A 21,729-nucleotide genomic window follows, 5' to 3' on the forward strand; every position below is an offset into this window, starting at 1 on the left:
ACTGTACATATAACTAAATACTGTGACTTAGAGCAAGTTTACTGGTGTTGGGAAAAAGTGGTAGAAATTTTGACATTTTGCAAATTTTATCATGCAAAAATGTGTTCAAGATCTTTGGGCGTTGTATTTTTTCACAGCACTGTTTCTATTTCAGCCATATGTGATAGAAATATTGCTATTTTTGCATCACAGCATGCCAATCTACAACACGTGTTGTTAAAAACTTGAAGGCCACAGGTCTTGAAAATGTTTTTGCATGGCAAAATTTTCAAAATATGCAAAAAGTGACAAAATTTCTACCACTTTTTCCCAACACCAGTGAACGTGCTCTTACTTTCTTCTCAAATAATCCTTCCTTTTGATCAGACTTTAAGAAATCTACTGACACATTTTGAGTGGTAACCATCTTAGGTATAGGATTGCTATTGCAATAAATAAATGCAATCCAATCAGTAAACCCGTCAATAATTTGTTTCTATTTCATTTTCCTCAAACAGATGTGTGCAGCTCCGAGAACCTGCCGGAGGTGGAAATCTTTTCGCTGCTGGAGGAGCAGATCCCGAAGTACCGGGTCCGGGCCGACACGACCACCACCTTCGGCGGTTACGAAAACCAGGACTGGTTCGTCAACTATCCGGCCCTTCCGATCTCACAGGACGGGCTAGGATTAAGCAACGAGCAGGCACGGGAGGTCCTCAACTATTTCCGTAAGTACCCACTATTTAACTTATCATTAGAAGAATCATAAAACTTCAAATTTTTCAAATTTAAAATTATTTAATTCAAATGTGTAGTCCAAAATACGTCAATGAACCCTAATTCAGCCAGAGTACTCTGCTGGGCAGCCTACCGAAACCTAGTCTAGTTTAGGCTAGTGGCTGTCAGGTGGCGCCATAGGAGCCAGAAAGAAAACAGTGCTGCTCGTTTTTCCCATTTATGGTGCTTTTGCCGGTGTTGTTTTTCTTTTCACATTTCGCTTCGTTCAACAAATCAGTCTAAAAATGCCAAAGATACGTTTTCGTCGATGATGGTTGATTTCGCACGTTTCAATTCGACGAATCCATCGTCGATAGTGTGATCATGTGTTCGGCTGTATTCGTTAGGTTTGTTTATCTTATCACCACCTTTGGATTTACAGTGAACAAACGGAATGTCTGAGCTCAGCAATTTGAAGAGGTTGTTTTGTGGTTCGATTCGTTATTTGCAAAAAAATTTCAAAGCAATTTGAAATTTTATTGCTAGGTATTTATTTGCACTTGCTTTTGTTTGTAGATTTATTTCTAAATGTATCTTGCGTGATATCCTGGAAGAACGTTTAATCTTTCTCACACATTCAAATTATAAAAGCATTCATTTTCTTATAGAAAGTGTTTTAATAATGTATAGCATTTTCGCCCCTTATTCCAATTTTGGGGGGTAACACATAAATAAGTGATTTCTAGTCATGAATGCCATGTTAAAGTTTCTCTGAACAATTTTAAAAATTTAATTGCTCAATAGCGCAAATACCACAGATTTCCTTAATTACAGACCGGGTGCTGCCGCTTCGTGATTAAATCATACAGTGAGCGAAATAAGAATAGCACCACTATGTATTTTGCTTGTTAAAAGATGAATGATTGAAAATTACGAAAATTTTCTTCCACAGATTGTTCTGAATTGCTTAACGGATAAATCAAGCATAAGTTTACTTTTTTTGGACGTAGCAATTGGCGTTGAGGACCAAAAATGTGGAAATGGGGTGCGAAATAAGAATAGAACCACTTGTTTTTTTCTAACAAAAACTAGATTATTTTCAAAAATTTATTGTGTAAAAGTGAATAATAATGCTTCTACGAGTTATTTGAATAGATAACTGTATTTTAGGAGTTTTCCAGAATTCCAAAGGTTTTCAAAGGTTTTAAAATGGGGGTTTTAAGAGATGCACCTCTAGCGTTAAGGAATTAGATATTTGAGCTATAAAACTTTATCAAACTGCTTTATTTCTTCATTAACATTCATAAGTATGATGCAAAATGATGAAACATAGATTTGAGGCTGAGTTTGAATCCAAAAAGCAGGTTGTAATTCAAAAATACTAATGTTTTTTGATAATCAAAAACTATTTCTCTAGTTTTAAGTCATAGATGGCAGCGCTATATTGCCATTATACCAAATTCATGCCCATTTTCGAATATCTGGGATTAATTAGGGTGTGCTGGACGATTTTAGTCAAGAAATAAATACATGTACCGTGTGAACGCTTTGGACATTCTAAGATCACTAAATCCAAAAAAAATAGAATTGCATCAAGGTCACTAAAAGTGAATTTTTTGGACCGATTATAAGAATAAAGTTAAACTTTGGGATGCAGCTTGATGGACCAGACGGCTAGCAGTATTATTGGTATGATTTTCAATTGAATCGGAAGTTGAGATGAGCAGGAATTTTGGCGGTTGTACATTTTTGTGCTGGTGATTCTTTTGCAAATTCGGAAAAGCTTTCTGCAGCGTAAACTTCCACAAAACTGTAATGGTAAAATACCTCAAAATGATGAATATGGGCCTGAATAAACCTGTAAAATCAATATTGAGACAAAATTTGGTGTTAACTGCAAGATAGTGCTGCCATCTACGACTTGAAACTGGAAAAACGTGTGGTTTACTGAACAAAATCAAAGTTTTTGATTTCCAACCTATTTTTTTCTGATTAAAAATTAATCCCGAATGTTTGTTTCATCATTTCACGTCATTTTAATGAAGAAAGTTAGTAATTTGATAAAGAATTACAGCTCAAATATTTTATTCCTTAACGCTAGAGGAGCATCTATTAAAACCCCCATTTTAAAACCTTTGAAATCCTTTGGAATTCTGGAAAACTCATAAAATGCAGTTATCTGTTCAAATAACTTGTAGAAGCATTATTATTCACTTTTACACAATAATTTTTTGAAAATAATAATGTTTTTGTTAGAAAAAAACAAGTGGTTCTATTCTTATTTCGCACCCCTTTTCCACATTTTCGGTCCTCAACGCCAATTGCTACGTCCAAAAAAAGTAAACTTATGCTTGATTTATCCGTTAAGCAATTCAGAACAATCTGTGGAAGAAAATTTTCGTAATTTTCAATCATTCATCTTTTAACAAGCAAAAAACATTGTGGTGCTATTCTTATTTCGCTCACTGTATTGCAATTTTCATCCCCCCGATGGGCATATCATAATAATCATAATAAGCGCGTGATGATACGTTCCAGGCATCGTTAGCCGCGGCGATTAAGATGATGCGTGGATTGGTAACCGTCCATTACACTCTAATCTTGAAAGTTATACTTAAAGGTATCTGGCCTGCTGTGCATGTTTCGCCCATTTCTCAGTTTTGTTTTTGGTTTAGCTTCCTCTGGCTGTTTCTCTGTTTAGGATCATGTAATCCGCGGGTGGCGTTTCTCTGTCGTTTTCCGAATCCAATCAGCTGTATATTTGCCTCAAGCTTCAAGTAAGTAGCCGCCCAGGCACTTGTTTTAATGGGACACTCGGAAATCTGAATCGATGCCGGCTGAACATTTACATGGATGATTAAGAGATCTCGCCAAGAGGGGCGCCTCTAGCCCTCCCTCGATTTACCAGAACTATGTTACTAGATAAAAAAGGGCAACAAATGAGGCGGAAAACGAGTTGGGAAATATGTATCGATGTATGATTGAGATTAGTAGGTATTTCTGTCAAGGAAACTCCATGCAGTTGGTAAATCTTCTGGTTAGGTTTTTCCGATCTAAATTACACCCATTTAAGGGTACATGCATTATTAGCCGATTCATCCGAAACAAAAAAAAACGAAAAGAATCAGACTAAAGCTCCGATTTTATGCAATATATGGACTTTATTTTCGAATTAACCTGCTTCGCTTCGAGTGGCATGCGCATTCCAATAGGAGATCGTTTGTTTTATTTTGCAACTCTATAATCTAAGTTGTTGCAACAAAATGCGACAATTTCTGTCGTTTTTTTCTCTTCCCTTTCCAATCTCCATGCATGTTTTCATCACTTTCCTCTATTGGAGTACCCACTTATTTTTTGGGGCTTCGATGCGTATCGGCGGCGCACTTACTTACTTATTTTCGTGGTGGTGCCAAGCTGGGGAAAACTATGATTCGCTTCAATGCCTCCCTGTCGCTGGCTTCAAATGTAGTGGCAATGGCAAGTTTGTACGGAAGACGACAACGTCGTGTGGTACAAATCAACAATTGTCACCCCGGAACGTGATCATGATAATGAAAAGATAAATAATTATAGCTTTTGGGTGATATCGCGGGTGCTAAAGTGGGTACCATACTATAACAGTGGAATATTGGCTGTTTTCACTATTTACAGGTTATATTTTAGATTGAACTTCAAAAATGCAGGTACAAAATGCAAGTTGAAAGAAAAGTTCGGGCTATGGAACTATGAATATATTAGAAATTAATTGAAAACGTCTTAATGATAAAACACTATCCAAATACCGCCTGACAAAATTGCCTTTAAGAAAATAATACAGTTTCAATAAATAGGTACAAACTAGTTCTATACGAATTTACCCTCATCCGCACTAGAGTGTCAATACAACACTTTTGACGTTTTTCGATTTTTTTTTCAGACACATTGAAATAAAAAAAAATCATCTGGGAACCCCAATGAATTCACCACAAAATCTTATATCTTAAATAAACATTACTTTTTTTATGGATGCTTGAGCGCATATGTGTTCTAGCGGATAGGCTGGCGCGAGTCTGGCATTGGAAAGCATTGGGTTCGATTCCCGGTATCGGCAAGAAAACTTTTGGGTTCGAATTCCATAAGCGGCCGACAGGTAAGATGTGTTTCATTCTATAACTGACTATAAAATAGGAATGTTCAATCAGTTGCCAGCTGGCCAGGTATATACACGGATGCCGGAATACCTGTAAGTAAACTAGCCCACCTGATTGATTCGTTCTTCCAAAATATAGCTGGCTGTGGCTCTATATTCCTCTTGATTCTCAAAATAATGGTTTGTTAAAAAGCTGTGGATCGGTTACCAAAATCCAGGGGAAAGTGTAATGTAGGGTGGTCTTAAATAGGAGTATGTTTCCGATTTCAATTCTTGGGGTCTCAAACCGTTACACATCGCTTTGTGTGAGCTTGCAGAAAACTAATTTTTTTTCTCTTCTCTTCACACGCTATTTTGAGCCGTGCAATGAATCCCATTGATACTTCAAGGTCACCGAGGAATGATGTACGAGTGCGGAAGTACCACGATAATTATGTCGGACCATATTTGGTCATGGCTGAATCTGTTGCTGGAAATCTCTCCATAACTAAAATCGCGAAGAGTCTTATGAAGAAATTTGGAGAAGACTTCATTCGCGCAATGCCGGTTTCGAAGACGAAAATGAAGATTCTGATGCGATCAAAGGATGCTGCTAACAAGATAGCTAGCATCAACTCAAGCAAGGAGGTTAAGTTTGTTATACCCCAGCGTTTAGTGGAGTGCCTTGGGGTCGCTTACATCGAACCCGAGGTCACTGACGAAGAATTGCAATGTGCAAATGTTTATGACAAACGTAAATCTAACCAAGTTGATAACCCGGAGGTGATACATGTCCGTCGTGTTATCAAGAAGTTGCCAGATGACACTGAAGAGGCTCTTTACACCGTGATTTTCACTTTTGCCGGATTGAATTTACCCACTCATGTTGAAATTAATAGAGTGCTATATTCCGTGAAACAATATGTTTACCCGGTGAGGCAGTGTGGAAACTGCTGGCGCTTAGGTCATCATAAAAAAGGCTGTAAAAGTGCCAAAAGATGCAACCATTGCTTGGAACAAACGATTAACGAAGACCACGTATGTGAGGGTACTGAACCGCGATGTGTGAATTGCCTTGGACCCCATCGGTCCAATGATCACAAAATGTGTCCAAAAATAATCCTAAAAAAGAAATCAGATAAGGAACGTGAGAATACTTTCTCGCAAGGCCGTGTGGATTGGTTTTGCGCACCAAACTCAGTTCCTATTAGCATCAACTCATGCGATCAACAACCGAAATCTGCAGCAGTGGAAGTAGCATGTCAAACAACAACTGCCGAAGTAACTGGTCCTTCTCAAAAACGTCGTCTCGAGGTTGACTCGGAAGATGACCTGCCCAACCTCGAGGTAAATATTTCGAATAGGGTTTGCGAATCTATCCGGTCAACAGTCGAGTCAAATGAAGTTATTGACATTGTTGCCGATGCATTGGAAGTCGCCGATGATGATTTCGAGTCTAGATTGAAAATACAACAGATGGTTTTAGCGAAAATTACCGAAGCGGTTAATCTTAAAGTAAGAAGCTGTTTGGATAACCTCCGGTTATGAAAATAGACACACCGGTCAATCAAACAGACACTAATTCTCTGCAATGTCTGCAATGGAATTGCAGAGGTTTACTCACCAAACGCACTTCTTTGATTCAACTTATAAATCAATTCAATATCAACATCTCTCTTCTATGTGAAACCCACCTGGATAAAGATTTATGCTTCAGGCTGCCGCAACACCTGATATTTCGCAAGGATCACAGGCGGAATTCAATGGGAGTAGCGATCGCAATCCGTACTGATCTTAACCCAATAGCCTTTCCTTTGATATATTCTGGTGAAATTCATCACATTGCTTGTCAAATCCAAAGTAACTTCGGTACACTCACTATCGTATCCGTGTACGTACATCCTCAGGCCAACGTGTCTCGAGAGAATTTTGAAGAATTTTTATCTTCTATTCCGAAACCGTGCATTATCGGAGGAGATTTCAATGCGAAACACTGTTTGTGGGACAACGAATCTGAAAATGCCCGTGGACAACGTCTTCATCAGGCGATGGAAGAATCACATCTTGTAGTTCTCAACGACGGTCAACCAACTAGATTCGATGCAAACCGGACGTGGGGCGCACTTGATATCACGCTGGTTTCTTCGAATCTCAGTTTGTGTTTCGACTGGCAAGTATTGGACTCCCCCAACGGAAGCGATCATTTCCCAATAGTTTTTCATTCGAGTCTTACCCGCACGATGAAACTCTATCCTGGAATAAATGTTCGCAAAACCGATTGGAAACTTTTTTCGGAACACCTCGAGGATTACTTCGCTGGAAGGGAACAAACGGACAACTATGAGGCTTTCTTCGAGACCATCTGGCAGGCTTTGCAAGACTCGACACCATCCAGAAATACAGTGGTAAACGACAACCGAATCCCTCAACCGTACTGGGATGAAGAACTCACCGAGGCAAAAAACGCTACAAGACGAGCTTTCCGCATATGGAAACGAGAACTGTGTGCTGAAGCCTACGAATCTTATGCTGCTACTGAACGTCGATTCAGAACACTAGTACGGGAAAAGAAAAAGAAAAGCTGGAAGACTTTCTGTGACGGTTGTGACAGCTCCACTTCGCTCGGAACTTTATGGAAAATGGCCAGAAGATTCAAAGGCCGAGGTGAACCATCTGCTGCTCGAAAGATTCCGGATACTGTAGCACATCAACTCTTGGACAAATTGGCTCCGAAATCCGTTAAAAATCCATCACCAGAATTTGAAAACTGTGCTTGTTGCGAACAAGTTGAGAATACATTTTCAATAGTCCATATTCTCGCAGTTCTAAAAACAGGAAAAGATTCAGCCCCGGGCATCGACGCCGTGCCATATTCGGTCATCAGCCATCTTCCAATGAGTGCTTTGAGACATCTACAGGGAATTTTCGGTAAAATATTTAAATCGGATAAAATACCACGGAGCTGGAAAACATTTAAAATTGTTCCTATCCCAAAAGGGGGTCAGGAACCGAACTCTGTCGATTCTATTCGCCCGATAGCACTTGCATCCTGCTTCCGCAAAGTGTACGAAATGTTAATTAAGGATCGATTAGAACATTACATCGAAAGCAATCACATTTTTCCGGAGGCCATCAATGGTTTCAGGAAAGGTCGTGGGACGATGGACGCCTTATTCCCATTAATAAATGAAGCTTCTTGCGCAGTTAAACGAAATGAACACGTTATGCTGTGTAGTCTGGACATTAAAGCAGCGTACGACAATGTTGAAATCAACATTCTGGTTCGTGAACTGCGATCCTTGGTTGTTCCTGAGTGTCTTATAAAAACCATATTTCATTTGTTCGAAGAGAGGATTCTGTGTTTTTCAAACGGCCAACGAATTACAGAACGAACCACCTGGAGAGGGCTCCCTCAAGGATCCCCACTCAGCCCTTTATGTTTCAACATAGCGATTGCTGGATTGATTAATAGTATCCCGCAAAATGTTATCACTATTAACTACGCTGATGATACAACGATAGCCATTAGAGGGAAAATTATTCAACGCAGTCACGAAAGTCTTCAAAATGCACTAGACATTGTAGCCCGCAAAATCTCTGATCTCGGGTTGGAGCTGTCCCCGATCAAATGTAAATGTCTCTTGATCTCTAAAAAACAACACGATACACTCCCTAGATTGGAAATAAATGGATACGAACTAGAATACGTGCAGTCCTTGAAATTATTAGGTTTGCATCTAACCCGTAATTTATCGTGGTTGAATCATATTAACTATATAAAAAAACGAACTACTCCGTTCCTCAATTTCCTGCGTAGTATTTCAGGTCAATCCTGGGGAGCACATCCGGTGGCCATGCTGGGTATTTACAAGTCATGTGTACGATCAATAATCGATTATGGATCCATATTCTTGACAGACCTACCGCAGAAGGATTCCATAGTACTAGACAGGATCCAATGGGCCTGCATCAGGATCTGTCTGGGCTCCACCAAAACCACACATACTGGCTCACTGGAAGTTATGGCTGGTCTTATGCCTTTGGACCAAAGGAGAAATATGACCGTCATGCGTTTCGTTAATAGGAGGATATCTCGATCTTATTGGCGTCAACAGTTTGCAAGTCCCGTTTTGAATGAAGGTGTGGAAGAAACTGCAATACACCGAGCTATTAAAAAACTTGATGAATTCGATCCATTTAGACAATCCTTAAGTAATTTCCCGTGCTATATGTTCCCCACTGCAGTAACCAGAACAAAAATTCGTATAGATTTATCAGTGAAACCACTCTGTGATCAAATCCAGGAATCTTCGACAGCTGAGGTGGTTTCTACATATCTAGCAGAAAAATACGAGAATGCATACGTTCTGGCAACAGATGGCTCCAAGGATATAGATGGAACAGGATATTCCGTGGTTAATAGCTTCGGGGCTCCGACGAAAATGATTAAGCTTGATAATTTCGTATCAGTGTATATGGCCGAACTTTTGGCGATCAGACATGCTGCAAAAAGTATTCTTCAACTCCCTGTTGGTCAATACATCATAGTAACAGATAGTTTCAGCAGCCTCACAAGTCTCCAAAAATTGAGTTTCAATCAAAAAAATCCATTCGCCTGGTATGAGATAAAAAAGTATGTCAATGAAGCCCAAAATCTTGGATACGAAATTACTTTAATTTGGGTTCCATCTCATAGAGGAATTCCTATGAACGAGCTCGCGGACCAGGAGGCAAAGCGTGCATGCGTTGAAGGTTCACCAGAGGAATACGCTTTGACTTCATTTGATGTTAAATATCCTGTACGAAAAACAGCATTACTGAATTGGCAGGTGATATGGAATTCGGAATCAAAAGGTCGTTTCTGCCACAGCATTATTTCAAATGTTTCTCTGCAACCTTGGTTTTACAACCTGGAGTTCAACCGTAGACAAATTGTTATCCTCTCCAAGCTTATAAGCAATCACTCCAGACTTCCGGCTCATCTTCATAGAAATTCCATCATCCCAACTGCTATATGTAGTTGTGGTGAGGCAACAGCTGATCCAGATCATATTATTTTTTCATGTAACAGATTCAGTCATCTTCGAGAACCTGTTTGGCGGATATTAGTTCGAAAAGGAATAGTACCGGATATTCAAATTATTCTGAAAAAGAAAGATTTTGACGTTTACCTCAATATTGTAAATTTTATAATAGAAAGTGGAATTGATATGTAAAATGTTTAATGTTAGGAGAATCACTTGGCTGATTATGTAGTATAGAGGTTAAGCCAATAAAATTAAAAAAAAAAAAAAAAAAAACCGTTACTTGGCTTCAAGTTCTTATGGGAATTTGCTACTCTACGAAGCATAACTCCAATGTCCAATTATCCAGAAATTTTAAAAATCGCAAAAGTTGCTCCCGTCTTTAAATCAGGTGATGGATGCCACATGTATCAGTAATTACCGTCCAATTTCAACGCTTAACGTATTTAGTAAAGTGTTTGAAAAACTTCTAAAAAGCAGACTAAACCAATTCATTAATGAAAATAATATTTTATACAACCTACAAAACGGCTTCAGAGCCGGCTGCAGTACACTGATAGCCATGTGTGAAATGGTCATAGAAAATATAGACACAAAAAAATCGTGGGAAGATTGTTTCTAGACTTGAAAAAGCCTTCGATACTTTAGATCACGAAATCCTCCTCAAAAAACTTGATCGGTATGGTATAAGAGGTGTTGCTAATACCATTATTAAAAGCTACCTTACAGGTCGGGAACAACTCTATTCTATCGACCAAGCAGAAAGCTCTTTGGAACCCCTTGATGTAGGTGTACCACAAGGCAGTAATATTGGGCCATTTTTATTCTTATTATACATCAATGATTTAAGCAATTTACCTTTACACGGCATTCCCAGACTGTTTGCGTATGACACTGCTTTGTTTTATCCTGAAATTTGCCCAAAGATTAAAGTTAAACAGATGGAAAAAGACTTAGAAATTCTTCACAAATATTTCAACAGTAACCTTCTAACTTTAAATTTATCGAAATCCAGAAGAGTTATCACCAGCAGTAATCACATTTTTTTCGCAAATTCTGCAATGGAAAAAGTTGACAACTTTAAATAGTTGGGGTTGACATTGGTCGATACACTTTTCTGGAGTCTTCATATAAACAACATAATCAAAAAAACATCTTCCTTGAGTGACATTCTCTGGAGAGTTAGGAATTTTGTACCGCGTCATGTTCTTATGAAATTTTACTTTGCATTTATTCATTCCCAATTTATCTACCTTATCGCAGTGTTGGGGGGGGGAGGGGGTCTCTTTGTCACTTCTTGCCCGGTTACAAAATTGTTGTATGAAAACTACCTTTCCTCTATTCAACCTCATGACTTTATTCAAGTACATCTCATAATGTTTTGCCTTTATCTAAATTGTGCAGCTTGCAAACATTAATGTACGTGTTCGATAATTTAAACTCCACAGATAATAACCGTAATTTATTGTTTAGCTCAGGTACTCGCTCTCGAATCACTCGTCAGTCAAATCATTTGCTTCAAAGTCGCTGTTCAACATCTTTCGGTCAACGCAGAATCTCCTACATTGGACCATCATCTTACAACAGTCTTCCAGAAGTCTTTAAAAGCACTAACAACCGTAGCTCTTCCAAATCCCAACTCATGCGTCACCTCAAAGGATTACTTTAGTCAATAACCAACGCGATCAGGAGAGCATATCAAAATAATAACTCAAACGTATCTCACCAAGATATTTACGTCTGATTCAGTTATAATTAAGTAATCTAAATTTTCGATTTTAAATTTCTCCAATCTGAATTATATCTTATTCTGATTGACAGACTTGAGTGGGGTTAAGCTCATTTTCAAAGATAAAGATTTTTTTCGGATTGTCCTAAAATAAAATGATTATATCATATTTTGTGATACGTGCAACTTTTTATGAAACACGGACATCGAAGTCAACGGCCCAAACCGTGCATTAATGAGTTTCGCCCAACAGATTCGTAATATTGAATCCAATTTTTGGAAACCTAAAATGGAGCATGGTTTAAGCATATAATGTGGTTTATTGACATAATATTAAAAGCACAAAGCAAATACTCACGTTACGCATTAAACTTTAAAGTTGCCTCATCGAATAAGACTAGTTTATCAAATTGAAAAAATTTGAAAAAATAGTGAACTTCATCGACTGACCCAAGTTTTTCATGTAAATTCGGGCGCTGAATCCGAAAGTGAAATTCAAAAAAAATCTCAGCAGAACAATTTTCGAGCTATGCTCCAAATATGAAATTTTAGAAAAAATAAAAATAAGTACTTGTATTTATATTTAAAAATCACGTACTGCATAACATCAATTTTGAATTTCTTTTTTTGCATATTAAACATTAATAAATTAATGAGTGCATTTTACGCATTGCGTTTTAAACGACAATTTGCGGCCAAAATACAATCTTTGATCCGCAATAACTTTTTTTGTTTCAATTCCAATCGTGCTGCAGTCTTCGGGTGAAATATTTGTAAAAAGCAGTCAGTCAATGAAGAAAAAATTTATAAATGAAAAACCAGTATTCACCAGTATGTGACCTTCTGATAAGTTAATAATCAAATCAAGCTGGGATCGAGTGAGATTTATCATTTTAATTCTTCCTATATTAAGCTTAGTGAAGCAGGAAGGATTGGGTTGATGATTAATACGTCCAAGACGAAGTACAAGCTGGCCTGCGGATCCGAGACCGACCGAACCCGCTTTTCCAGCAATAAGGCAATGACATCAGCCTTGAGATCCGGCGGCAAATTATCAGCGGAAGTCGTGCCTACTATGGACTCCACAAGCAACTGCGGTCGAGAAGACTTAGTCCTCGCACGAAGTGTAACCTGTATATGACGCTCATTAGACCGGTTGTTCTCTACGGGCACGAGACATGGATATTGCTCGAGGAGGACCTGCGTACACTCGGAGTATTTGAGCGACGAGTGTTAAGAACCATCTTTGGCGGCGTACAGGAGAACGGAGTGTGGAGGCGAAGGATGAACCACGAGCTCGCGCGACTCTACGGCGAACCCAGTATTCAGAAGGTGGTGAAGGCTGGCCGGATACGCTGGGCGGGACATGTTGCGAGAATGCCGGACGACTGTCCTGCAAAACAGGTGTTCGCTACGAATCCGGTAGGAACAAGACGAGCGGGAGCGCAACGAGCGAGGTGGTTAGACCAAGTGGAGCGTGATCTGGCGAACGTGGGGTGTCCGAGAAATTGGAGAACGGTTGCCATGGACCGAGTGAATTTTAGGAATTATGTTCGTCAAGTTATGTCGTGAGACGGAATATTATGTAAATTATGATTAGTACACTGCGGTTCGTTAAATTATTCAAAATGCAAATATTACTGTTTCAGTAAAATAATAACCATAACTTTTTCTATTTTAAACCGATTCTGATAAATAACCACTTAAAATCATTGATTAAAATTGAAATCAGATTTTTAAAATGTTAGCATCGAGCCTAAAACTGTCGATAAAAAAAAGTTATTCAAAAAAATTATTTTTTCATTATTTTTTCTCTCACAACTTTACCAATATCAACAATACTGTTGATCATACGCAAAAATGAAGTTCAGATGATCGATAGCATATTTATTCACCTGAATATAATGAAAATATATATATGAAAAAATTTCATATGAAAATATGAAAAAAATGAGATTCAGAATTAATGCTATGCAGACAGAGATATTTAAATATTTAAATTATTTAAAGTAATAAAAATAAATGAAACGTTAATAAATTTTCAAGCGCAGGTTTTGTAGTTGAAAATTTCAAGCTCTGGATGTTTTGTCGGAATTGAAATACTGGGTCCAGGAAAGGACAAAAGATAGAAATTTGGTTTTTCTTATTAAAAATGTAGGGCAGGGGTGAGCAACCTTTTGAAGCAACGGGCCACTTTTAATTTGAAATTCTTTTGGCGGGCCGCATTAACATAAAAATTAGGTAAAAATAGTTTTCGGAGCTTTACGTAATGTTTTAAAACGACAAATATTGACAAAAAAACGAATTCATGTACTTGCATAAACATTTTTTTTTTATTAATTTTTTAATTAAAGCTGAAATTGAATAGGTTCATCATCAAACCTTGATCATTTTTCAATAATTTAAATGTTTTAATGGATTTGAAATGTTTAGCGAATATTTTTTTATTTACAAAAAGGAAACCTCATTTACTTCCCTTATATTTATTGAAAACGAAAAATTTTGAAAGCCTTTTTAGGGTTTGTAAAAAGATTTGAACCGTTTTTTAAGAAAAACTCTTTTTTGTTCGAACCGATGAGATGGTATTTTTCGTCATCACTTCCATTTAATAGTTTCATCACGTTTCATGGAGCTCAACCATAGCGATTTTTATTCTTTGCCCATTTTCGAAAAGTTTGTTCTCAATTTATTTAAATTTTGTCGTGAAGCCTCAACTTTTTTCTACAAACGGTGATTTTTTTTTAATCATTGCATTGAGACGTTTAGCAAAGTTATGAAAAATTCATAATTTCACAGATTTTTAATCAAATTTGTTAATGTTACTGTTCACATGTTTGATTCGAATTTTATTTTACAGATTACATAAATTTTATTTATTCAATTAAAAATAAAGTTCAATGTTTGCATAATTTGCCTATGAAATTTCTTAAATTATTTATTTTATTTTTAAATTGCGACCCAGAGATGGGTCTTGACTCAAACATTCAGTCAGCGAAACTGTTTTTGTAGAGAAATGAATCCAACTTAGATGAAATTTCAGGGACTAGATAAGAGAAAATCGATGTTGAAAAACATGCGAAAAAAAAAATTCGCCTTGTCTCCCGGTGAGACTTGAACCCACATCTTGCGCCTCTCCGGGGCCCATGTATTAACATTCTACTACAGGAGACCAACCTGGCGTATGAATATTATACTGGTTGAGTGTCGATGTCTATCGGAATGAATGGTCTCCTGTAGTAGAATGTTAATACATGGGCCCCGGAGAGGCGCAAGATGTGGGTTCAAGTCTCACCGGGAGACAAGGCGAATTTTTTTCGCATGTTTTTCAACATCGATTTTCTCTTATCTAGTCCCTGAAATTTCATCTAAGTTGGATTCATTTCTCTACAAAAATATTTATTTTATTTTTTATTTATTTTAATTTCTTAAAATAGTTAATAAATAATATTTAATAAATATTTTTTTTTGTCAACGTTTCGAGAAAATGTTCAAATATAAGTAAAAAATAGTTATTGAATTAGTTTTGGAAAAAAAAACTGAGAAATACAAATACTCTTTGGCTGAATGATCAAGTTTCCCAAAGACCGCGAGTAATTTTTAATTCTGAGAAAAAAGTTATGGAAAACTTAAACAATATTGAATCTTTAAAACCGTGAGTCAAATCGTCTCGTAGTCTTCAACAAAGTTGTTGAATGAATTAAAATCTTTAATATCCAATATTAAATAACATTCTTTAATGATGTCAGAAGTTTTATTTTTAATTTAATTTTTTTTTGAAGCGTTGCATCTCTAATACAAGAATTTCTTGTTAATATCTGAGTCCTTGATTGAATGAAGGGTAGTAAATTGATTGAAAATCAGCTTTTGTTTTTTTTATGTAGATTTATTGGTTAAACAGATATGAAAGATCGGTTTTACCCCAAACTGATCAATTTGAAAAAATTCACATGCCATATCGGGGAAACTAGAAGTGAATGACGAAATGTGTTTAATGTTTTGAATTCAGAACGCCAAAATCTTACAAAATCAGTTACTGAAACAGAGATAAAAAAAAAAGATGTTCTCCTATGATTGAATCACAGAATTACAGATATTGTTTTGTCAAGGAATCAAAGTTTCGCTGAGTCATGTCGATAATAAATCTATAATCGTTCACCCAGTCTTTGTTATAAAACGTTCCCAATTTCTGTCATTAATCAAGAACAAAAATATTTGACTTCATCATACAATTTTAACTTTGCTTGAAACGAAAAATAATTACTTAACTAATTCCAATATTACGTTTTTTCAATAAATAATATTGCATCTAAGCCTTTGAAAGAACTCAATTAAAAGCTTAAATCCTACAAAAAGTCAACAATCTGGATGATTATGGGACAAATGCAACTGCAAACAAGTGACGTGCATATCAAGTTATTGATAAATCATTATTTGGTTTATTAGGGACTGCTATTTTATGATAATTAACAATCTAAAGTAGAAATAAATCGGTAAATACATTGAATTTTAAATAAGCTTCGCGGGCCGCACAAACATGTCTCGAGGGCCGCAGGCGGCCCGCGGGCCGCGTGTTGCTCACCCCTGATGTAGGGGAAAGTCGGGTAAGACTGACACCCTAAGTTAGATTCGCGATAGAAAATCAGATATTGCTTTTTTTCATCCAAGTTTTCATACAGATGGCCTCAAAAATTGCTGTAAAAATAAAATATTTTTGTGAGTTAAGTACTTGAAAACGTTTTAAAACCAAAATGGAACCAACTGGTCCGAGTCCAGAAGCAAAACAGTGTGGTTTCGGAATTCCGTATTTCACAGGCGCTTTCTTCACCGGAGAACCTGTTTTTACAGTTTTTCTTTCCTGTTTGAGATGGTGAGTGCTTTTCGAACGACTATTGCTCTTGCCAAGGTCTTTTGAAGGCATATGGAGGATCAAACTGATGAAAAATTTAAAATACCTGGAGAAACTTACTTACTTATGTGTCCGTCTTACCCGCCTTAGCAACACTCCACCTTTGAAAACGGTTGAAATTTTCGAAAATTAGGCGAGTTATGAACTATTTTATGAGGAGAAAAAATTACATCAAATAATGGATCCTCAAAGTTTTTGCTTGTTTTGTTTACTATTATGAGACCTTTCTTGCTATAAATTTACAAAGGGTCTGGAAAGTGTTGATATACCTAGGTGAGAATATTCCCATCATTAGGTTTGTGCTAAACATTGTAATTTTCGAAAAATTTAAAGTGTCCGTTTAACCCGCTGTGTCCGTCTCATCCGACTTTTTCCCTAGATTTAAAAGCTTCCAAGAAGATTAAGTTTTCAAAGCACAAAATATCGGAATTGAAAAACAATGAGAAACTAATAAAAATTATTTCAAAAATAAAATAGCTTGACTATAAAACTCAGTAAATTTATTTGGAAATTAAAAAATACTTTGAAATTCTGTAGATTGATTTTAATATTAAAACAAGGTGAAAAGATTAAAAAAAATAGTTTTGGTGAAGTTTCTAAGTTTAAAAGTTAATTAGTTTAGAATGAAATCAATCTTTGATAACTGATGCTCTAGCAAATCTACATGATTTATAAAAAACTGATTCCTAATTTGTTTGATGTACATACTTTCGTTTAACTTAGGAATGATGATGATGATGATGAATGATGTAAAAAAGTAAATTTATACAGTTTTTAAATAATGGAAAAATATCATTACAAGCATTTCCGACACTGCTGGAGAAATTTGTAAAAAAGGTTTTATTACATTCAACAAATTTATTGAAGCCTAAACCAAGAAAAACCGGGAAAAACTTTGGAATTTCAAAACGAAAAATCTTCAACAATCGTGTCCTTATCTTCATATGAAAAGCCAAAACATTCTGATATGCATTCATGAAACTGTGCTGTGTAATTGTAGCCTAAAATCACACCGGTCACGGAAAGTTTCATAAAAATCGAAAGTCAAATCTGTCCATCCGGTGAAGAAATACGTCAAAACTTAATTCCACTTTAAGCCGCCCGGCCATCAACCGGAGCCGAAATTCGCACATCAATTTCGCCCAAAACTTGAGCGCTGCCAACGAAAGTGAAATCTAAGTGAATAAATTTTCTGCTGAATTCTTAAAACGCAATCGGAATGCGCCTGCCATTTAATCTCGAGTAGCCACCCGAAATGATAAATTGACTCTCGGTATCCGAAACGAATCGTGAATGGCAATGTAAGAAGTTTGTTACAATGAAAATAAAATTTATAGTTCACTAGATGGCTGGAGATTACCAGGCGATGTCGGATTTGATTGCCATCCATCGTTCATCCTAATTTGGGTCCATTAACAAAAGACGCTGTGGGGTCCGTCAAAACTGTACTCGGGTCAAGTCAGATTTACGACTTTCTTGTGTCTTCTTTGTGGGCGGGTGGGCGCCCAGTTAAAAATTATTTTTTGGGCTTCGAGGGGTGCCGCCTGTCGCATTAAAGTTCATTCAAGTAAAATCATCAACTGTTTACGGTTGTAAATCTAACACCCGTTGTCGGTTGTTTGGGTTTCGCAGTTATACTGGGCTGAGAAATGTCGCGCAGCAAAAAAACTGAAATAAAACAAACTTTGTCAATGGGTTCAACTATTTCGTCAATCAATTTTATAAATTATGAAATTACCGATTATAATCGGCAGTTTGACACCTTTGTGCAGTGTCATTAAAATGTTTATGTAGGCTGCTGACTGACTGCCTGATGATGGCACTAAATATTGACACCTTTGTTTACAAGGCTGAGTAAGTTCTCAACCTTTTCTTGGTCGGAGTAATTGAAAACGTGGGATTTTAGGTTTTTTTGGGGGGTTGGACGTTCGTTGACCAGCTGCCCAAGTTTCTTGGTCATGTTTTCCCACACGCTTTAATCTTGTAGACAGACCTGTGAATAGTTTATTTCACTTTTGACCTTCCGTTGCTATGCACCCATTAAGCATAAGAAATCCAAAATTATATTGCCAAACCCAAAGGCTTATTTATTGCAGATACTGAGAGGAGTTGGACAAAAAAAATGACAAAAATACTGGATAAAATCTAAATATTTTCGTGTTCTTTAAACCTATTAGTTTTAATTCCGATTAATACTTTAGTCAAGGACCTTTTCATTTAAGCTACTTTTCTTTTCAAATGAACGAACAGAGCAGCTAGAAATAAATCAGTATATTGTCCCTTTAGTCGAGCAAAGTAAAAATCTGAAATCATAATTGCTTAACACGAAAATATAACGCAAATTGAAGGCATGGTGCATGTTTATGTATTTATCTACCAACACCTAAGAAACAATTTAATTTAATTCAATTAGGTTAATTTAACGCCCACGAGCGCAGCACGCGTCGCCACAGGTATGAGCATGTAAGGGGAGTCGATCATTTCCTTTCGATTGTCATGGGAAATCGTGAATGAAAATACACTTTACTCGAGCATATCCGACTAGACGACCTCGGCTGAATCCATGGGGAAAAATTAACAAGCTAAAAAAACGGAACGAAATCGTGCGTGATTCTTCGGAACACTTCATGCTACTTGACTGAAAGAATGTGTCGTTCTTAACCGAAGCATATGGTGCCCGTAGACAAGAAGTCTCTAAGAAAATATTCAAATTGAAAACGTTTTGTGTATGTTCATATTTATTTGTCTTTGTGTCGCACCGGAAAAAGGTACACATGAATGAATGGATAAGTTCTGGCGTCGAGTGTCGAGGATAACTGTTAATATTGTGGGTCGTTGGCATTTCTTCATATTTTTGTCTGCCTACAATGTCCGCGAAGTGCTCAAGTGACATTTGAAGACACATATTCGTTCGATCTTTCAAAGTACTAGGTACAGAGCTGTTAGTTACTCATCATCTTTCAGCTCCGGAATTAAATACTAAACGAAAAACAATATGAATGTTTTGAAATTCAGGCACAAAAAATGAGGTTTTCTATAAAGGGTGATACGGTCAAAATTTGGTCAAGGGAAAACGCGTGTAAATCGGTGAAATCGTTTATTTAATAAATCAAATTAAATTTCTTTTTCAAGTTTCATTAGTATAAAATTCAGGAAAAATATTCAGTAAGGCTTCCGCTTTTCCAAATCCGAATTTCTGGGCCTTACGCTTAACCCCTGCCATCAGATTTTGTACAGCCACCTTGTTCACCTTCTTCGCCGCAGAAAGCCAGTTTGCCTTGAACTGCTGCTCGTCCTTAGCAGTTTTTTTGGTCTTCTTTAGGTTCCGCTTGACAATAGCCCACTATTTCTCAATTGGGCGGAGCTCTGGCGTGTTGGGATTGTTCTTGTCCTTGGGAACAACCTGCACGTTGTTGGCGGCGTACCACTCGATGGCCTTTTTACCGTAATGGCAAGATGCCAAATCCGGCCAAAACAGTACGGAACAACCGTGTTTCTTCAGGAAAGGCAGCAGACGTTTATTCAAACACTCTTTCAAGTAAATTTTTTGGTTGACAGTCCCGGAAGCTATGAAAATGCTGCTTTTCAAGCCACAGGTACAGATGGCTTGCCAAACCAGATATTTCTTCGCGAACTTTGACAGTTTCATGTGCTTGAAAATATCTACTACCTTTCCCCTTCCTTTTGCCGTATAAAACTCCTGTCCCGGAAGCTGCTTCAGAAAAGCTGCTTGTAGTCGGCTTTGACGTAGGTTTCGTCGTCCATTACCACGCAGTCAAACTTCGTCAGCATTGTCGTGTACAGCCTCCGGGATCGCGCTTTGGCCGCCGTATTTTGTTTATCATCGCGATTTGAAGTCACTACCTTCTTGTAAGTCGATAGTCCGGCTCGTTTTTTGGCTCGATGCACGGTTGTGGACGATACACCCAGCATATTTGCGGCATCTCGGAGAGAGAGGTTAGGGTTTCGCTTGAAACTACCGGCAACTCTCTTTGTCGTCTCAGCGGCTTCCGGTTTTCGATTTCCCCCCGATCTAGACTTCCTGGCTGTCGACAAACGTTCCCCAAACACTTTCATTACATTTGTAACGGTTGATTTGGCAACTTTTAGCGATTTTGCCAGCTTTGCGTGCGAGTTGCTCGGATTTCCGCGATGCGCGAGCAAAATTTTGATACACTGCTCTTCTTCCTGGGACGACATTTTGACAACTGGAGAGTGAATTCCAAAATCAAAATAGGAGCAACATTCTACACACACACGCCTTCAAAATGAAGGGTGTTCAGGTTTTTTAAATGCAAAATTGAAAGAAATACGTCAAGTTGATATTGACCAAATTTTGACCGTATAACCCTTTACATGTATTAAAACTGAATTTCTGTCTGTCTGTCTGCCTGTTCATTATTGACTCGAAAACAACTGGACCGATTTACGTGAAACTCGGCAGGAGGATACTAAAGCCGGGGAAGGTTCCTATCATAGTTTGCGACTCCTCCATCTCACTGGAAGGAGGGAGGGGGTTTCTTAAACAAAAGTAAGAAGTCTTCATAACTCGATTCAAATAGAACCAAATTTGGCATGGGAGTGTATTTCGGTACAAGAAATGTTTTTATGTTGATTTGGAACCCTTTCTTTTCCAGTGGAGAGATAGAAAGGAGGGAAGGGGGCTCCCTTACAATTTTTTACATAGCCCCAGAACCAATCAAGCAAATGAAACCAAATTAGACGTATTTGGATACGAGGAATGTTTCTATGGTTATTTGAGATCGCTCCCTTCCCTTCATTCATTTATACGAAGCCAGTCGCGTTCGGAGACAGTCTTCTTTGTATATTTAGCCATACATCGGGTCAATCGTCAATATTTAATCACTGACCGATTTTCAGCTTCCACAGATCATCAGTCTCCTAAATTACCAGACATATTTTTTTTTTCAATTGTTTTCTCCTTGGTTATCTCCGAAAAATACACGCGAGAGTTTTCAACGAAAAGTTTTTATTTGAAAACCTGCCAGGTGACCCCTCAACAGTTCGTTTTGCTGAAATTACGAAATCTTCCCACAAGCAGCCTACATATTTTGCGCACGATTTTACCACCGGATTTTGTTTTCTACCTTGAAAAAATGAAGCTAAGCCTATTTATAAGTCAGTTGGACGAATCAGACAGAAAAATTTGACACTTTCTCATTTATATTTTCGGATTGAGCTTGAAATAAACTCTCACATTCCTCTCATTTCATAGAATCTATAATCGTCACTTTTCATTTTTTCA

At 37.4% G+C, this 21,729-nt stretch overlaps 1 protein-coding gene across 1 annotated transcript in view; it reads left to right on the plus strand.

Annotated features, from left to right (window-relative positions):
* Positions 1-21,729, plus strand: part of LOC129749478 (trafficking kinesin-binding protein milt-like) — a 311,591-nt gene that overhangs the window by 63,136 nt on the left and 226,726 nt on the right. The window contains exon 4 of the mRNA XM_055744453.1: positions 498-707. Within this exon, the coding sequence (XP_055600428.1) occupies positions 498-707 (210 nt within the window). The remainder of the gene's footprint in view (positions 1-497; positions 708-21,729) is intronic.

This window comes from Uranotaenia lowii, chromosome 2 (assembly GCF_029784155.1).
Source record: "Uranotaenia lowii strain MFRU-FL chromosome 2, ASM2978415v1, whole genome shotgun sequence".
NCBI lineage: Eukaryota > Metazoa > Arthropoda > Insecta > Diptera > Culicidae > Uranotaenia > Uranotaenia lowii.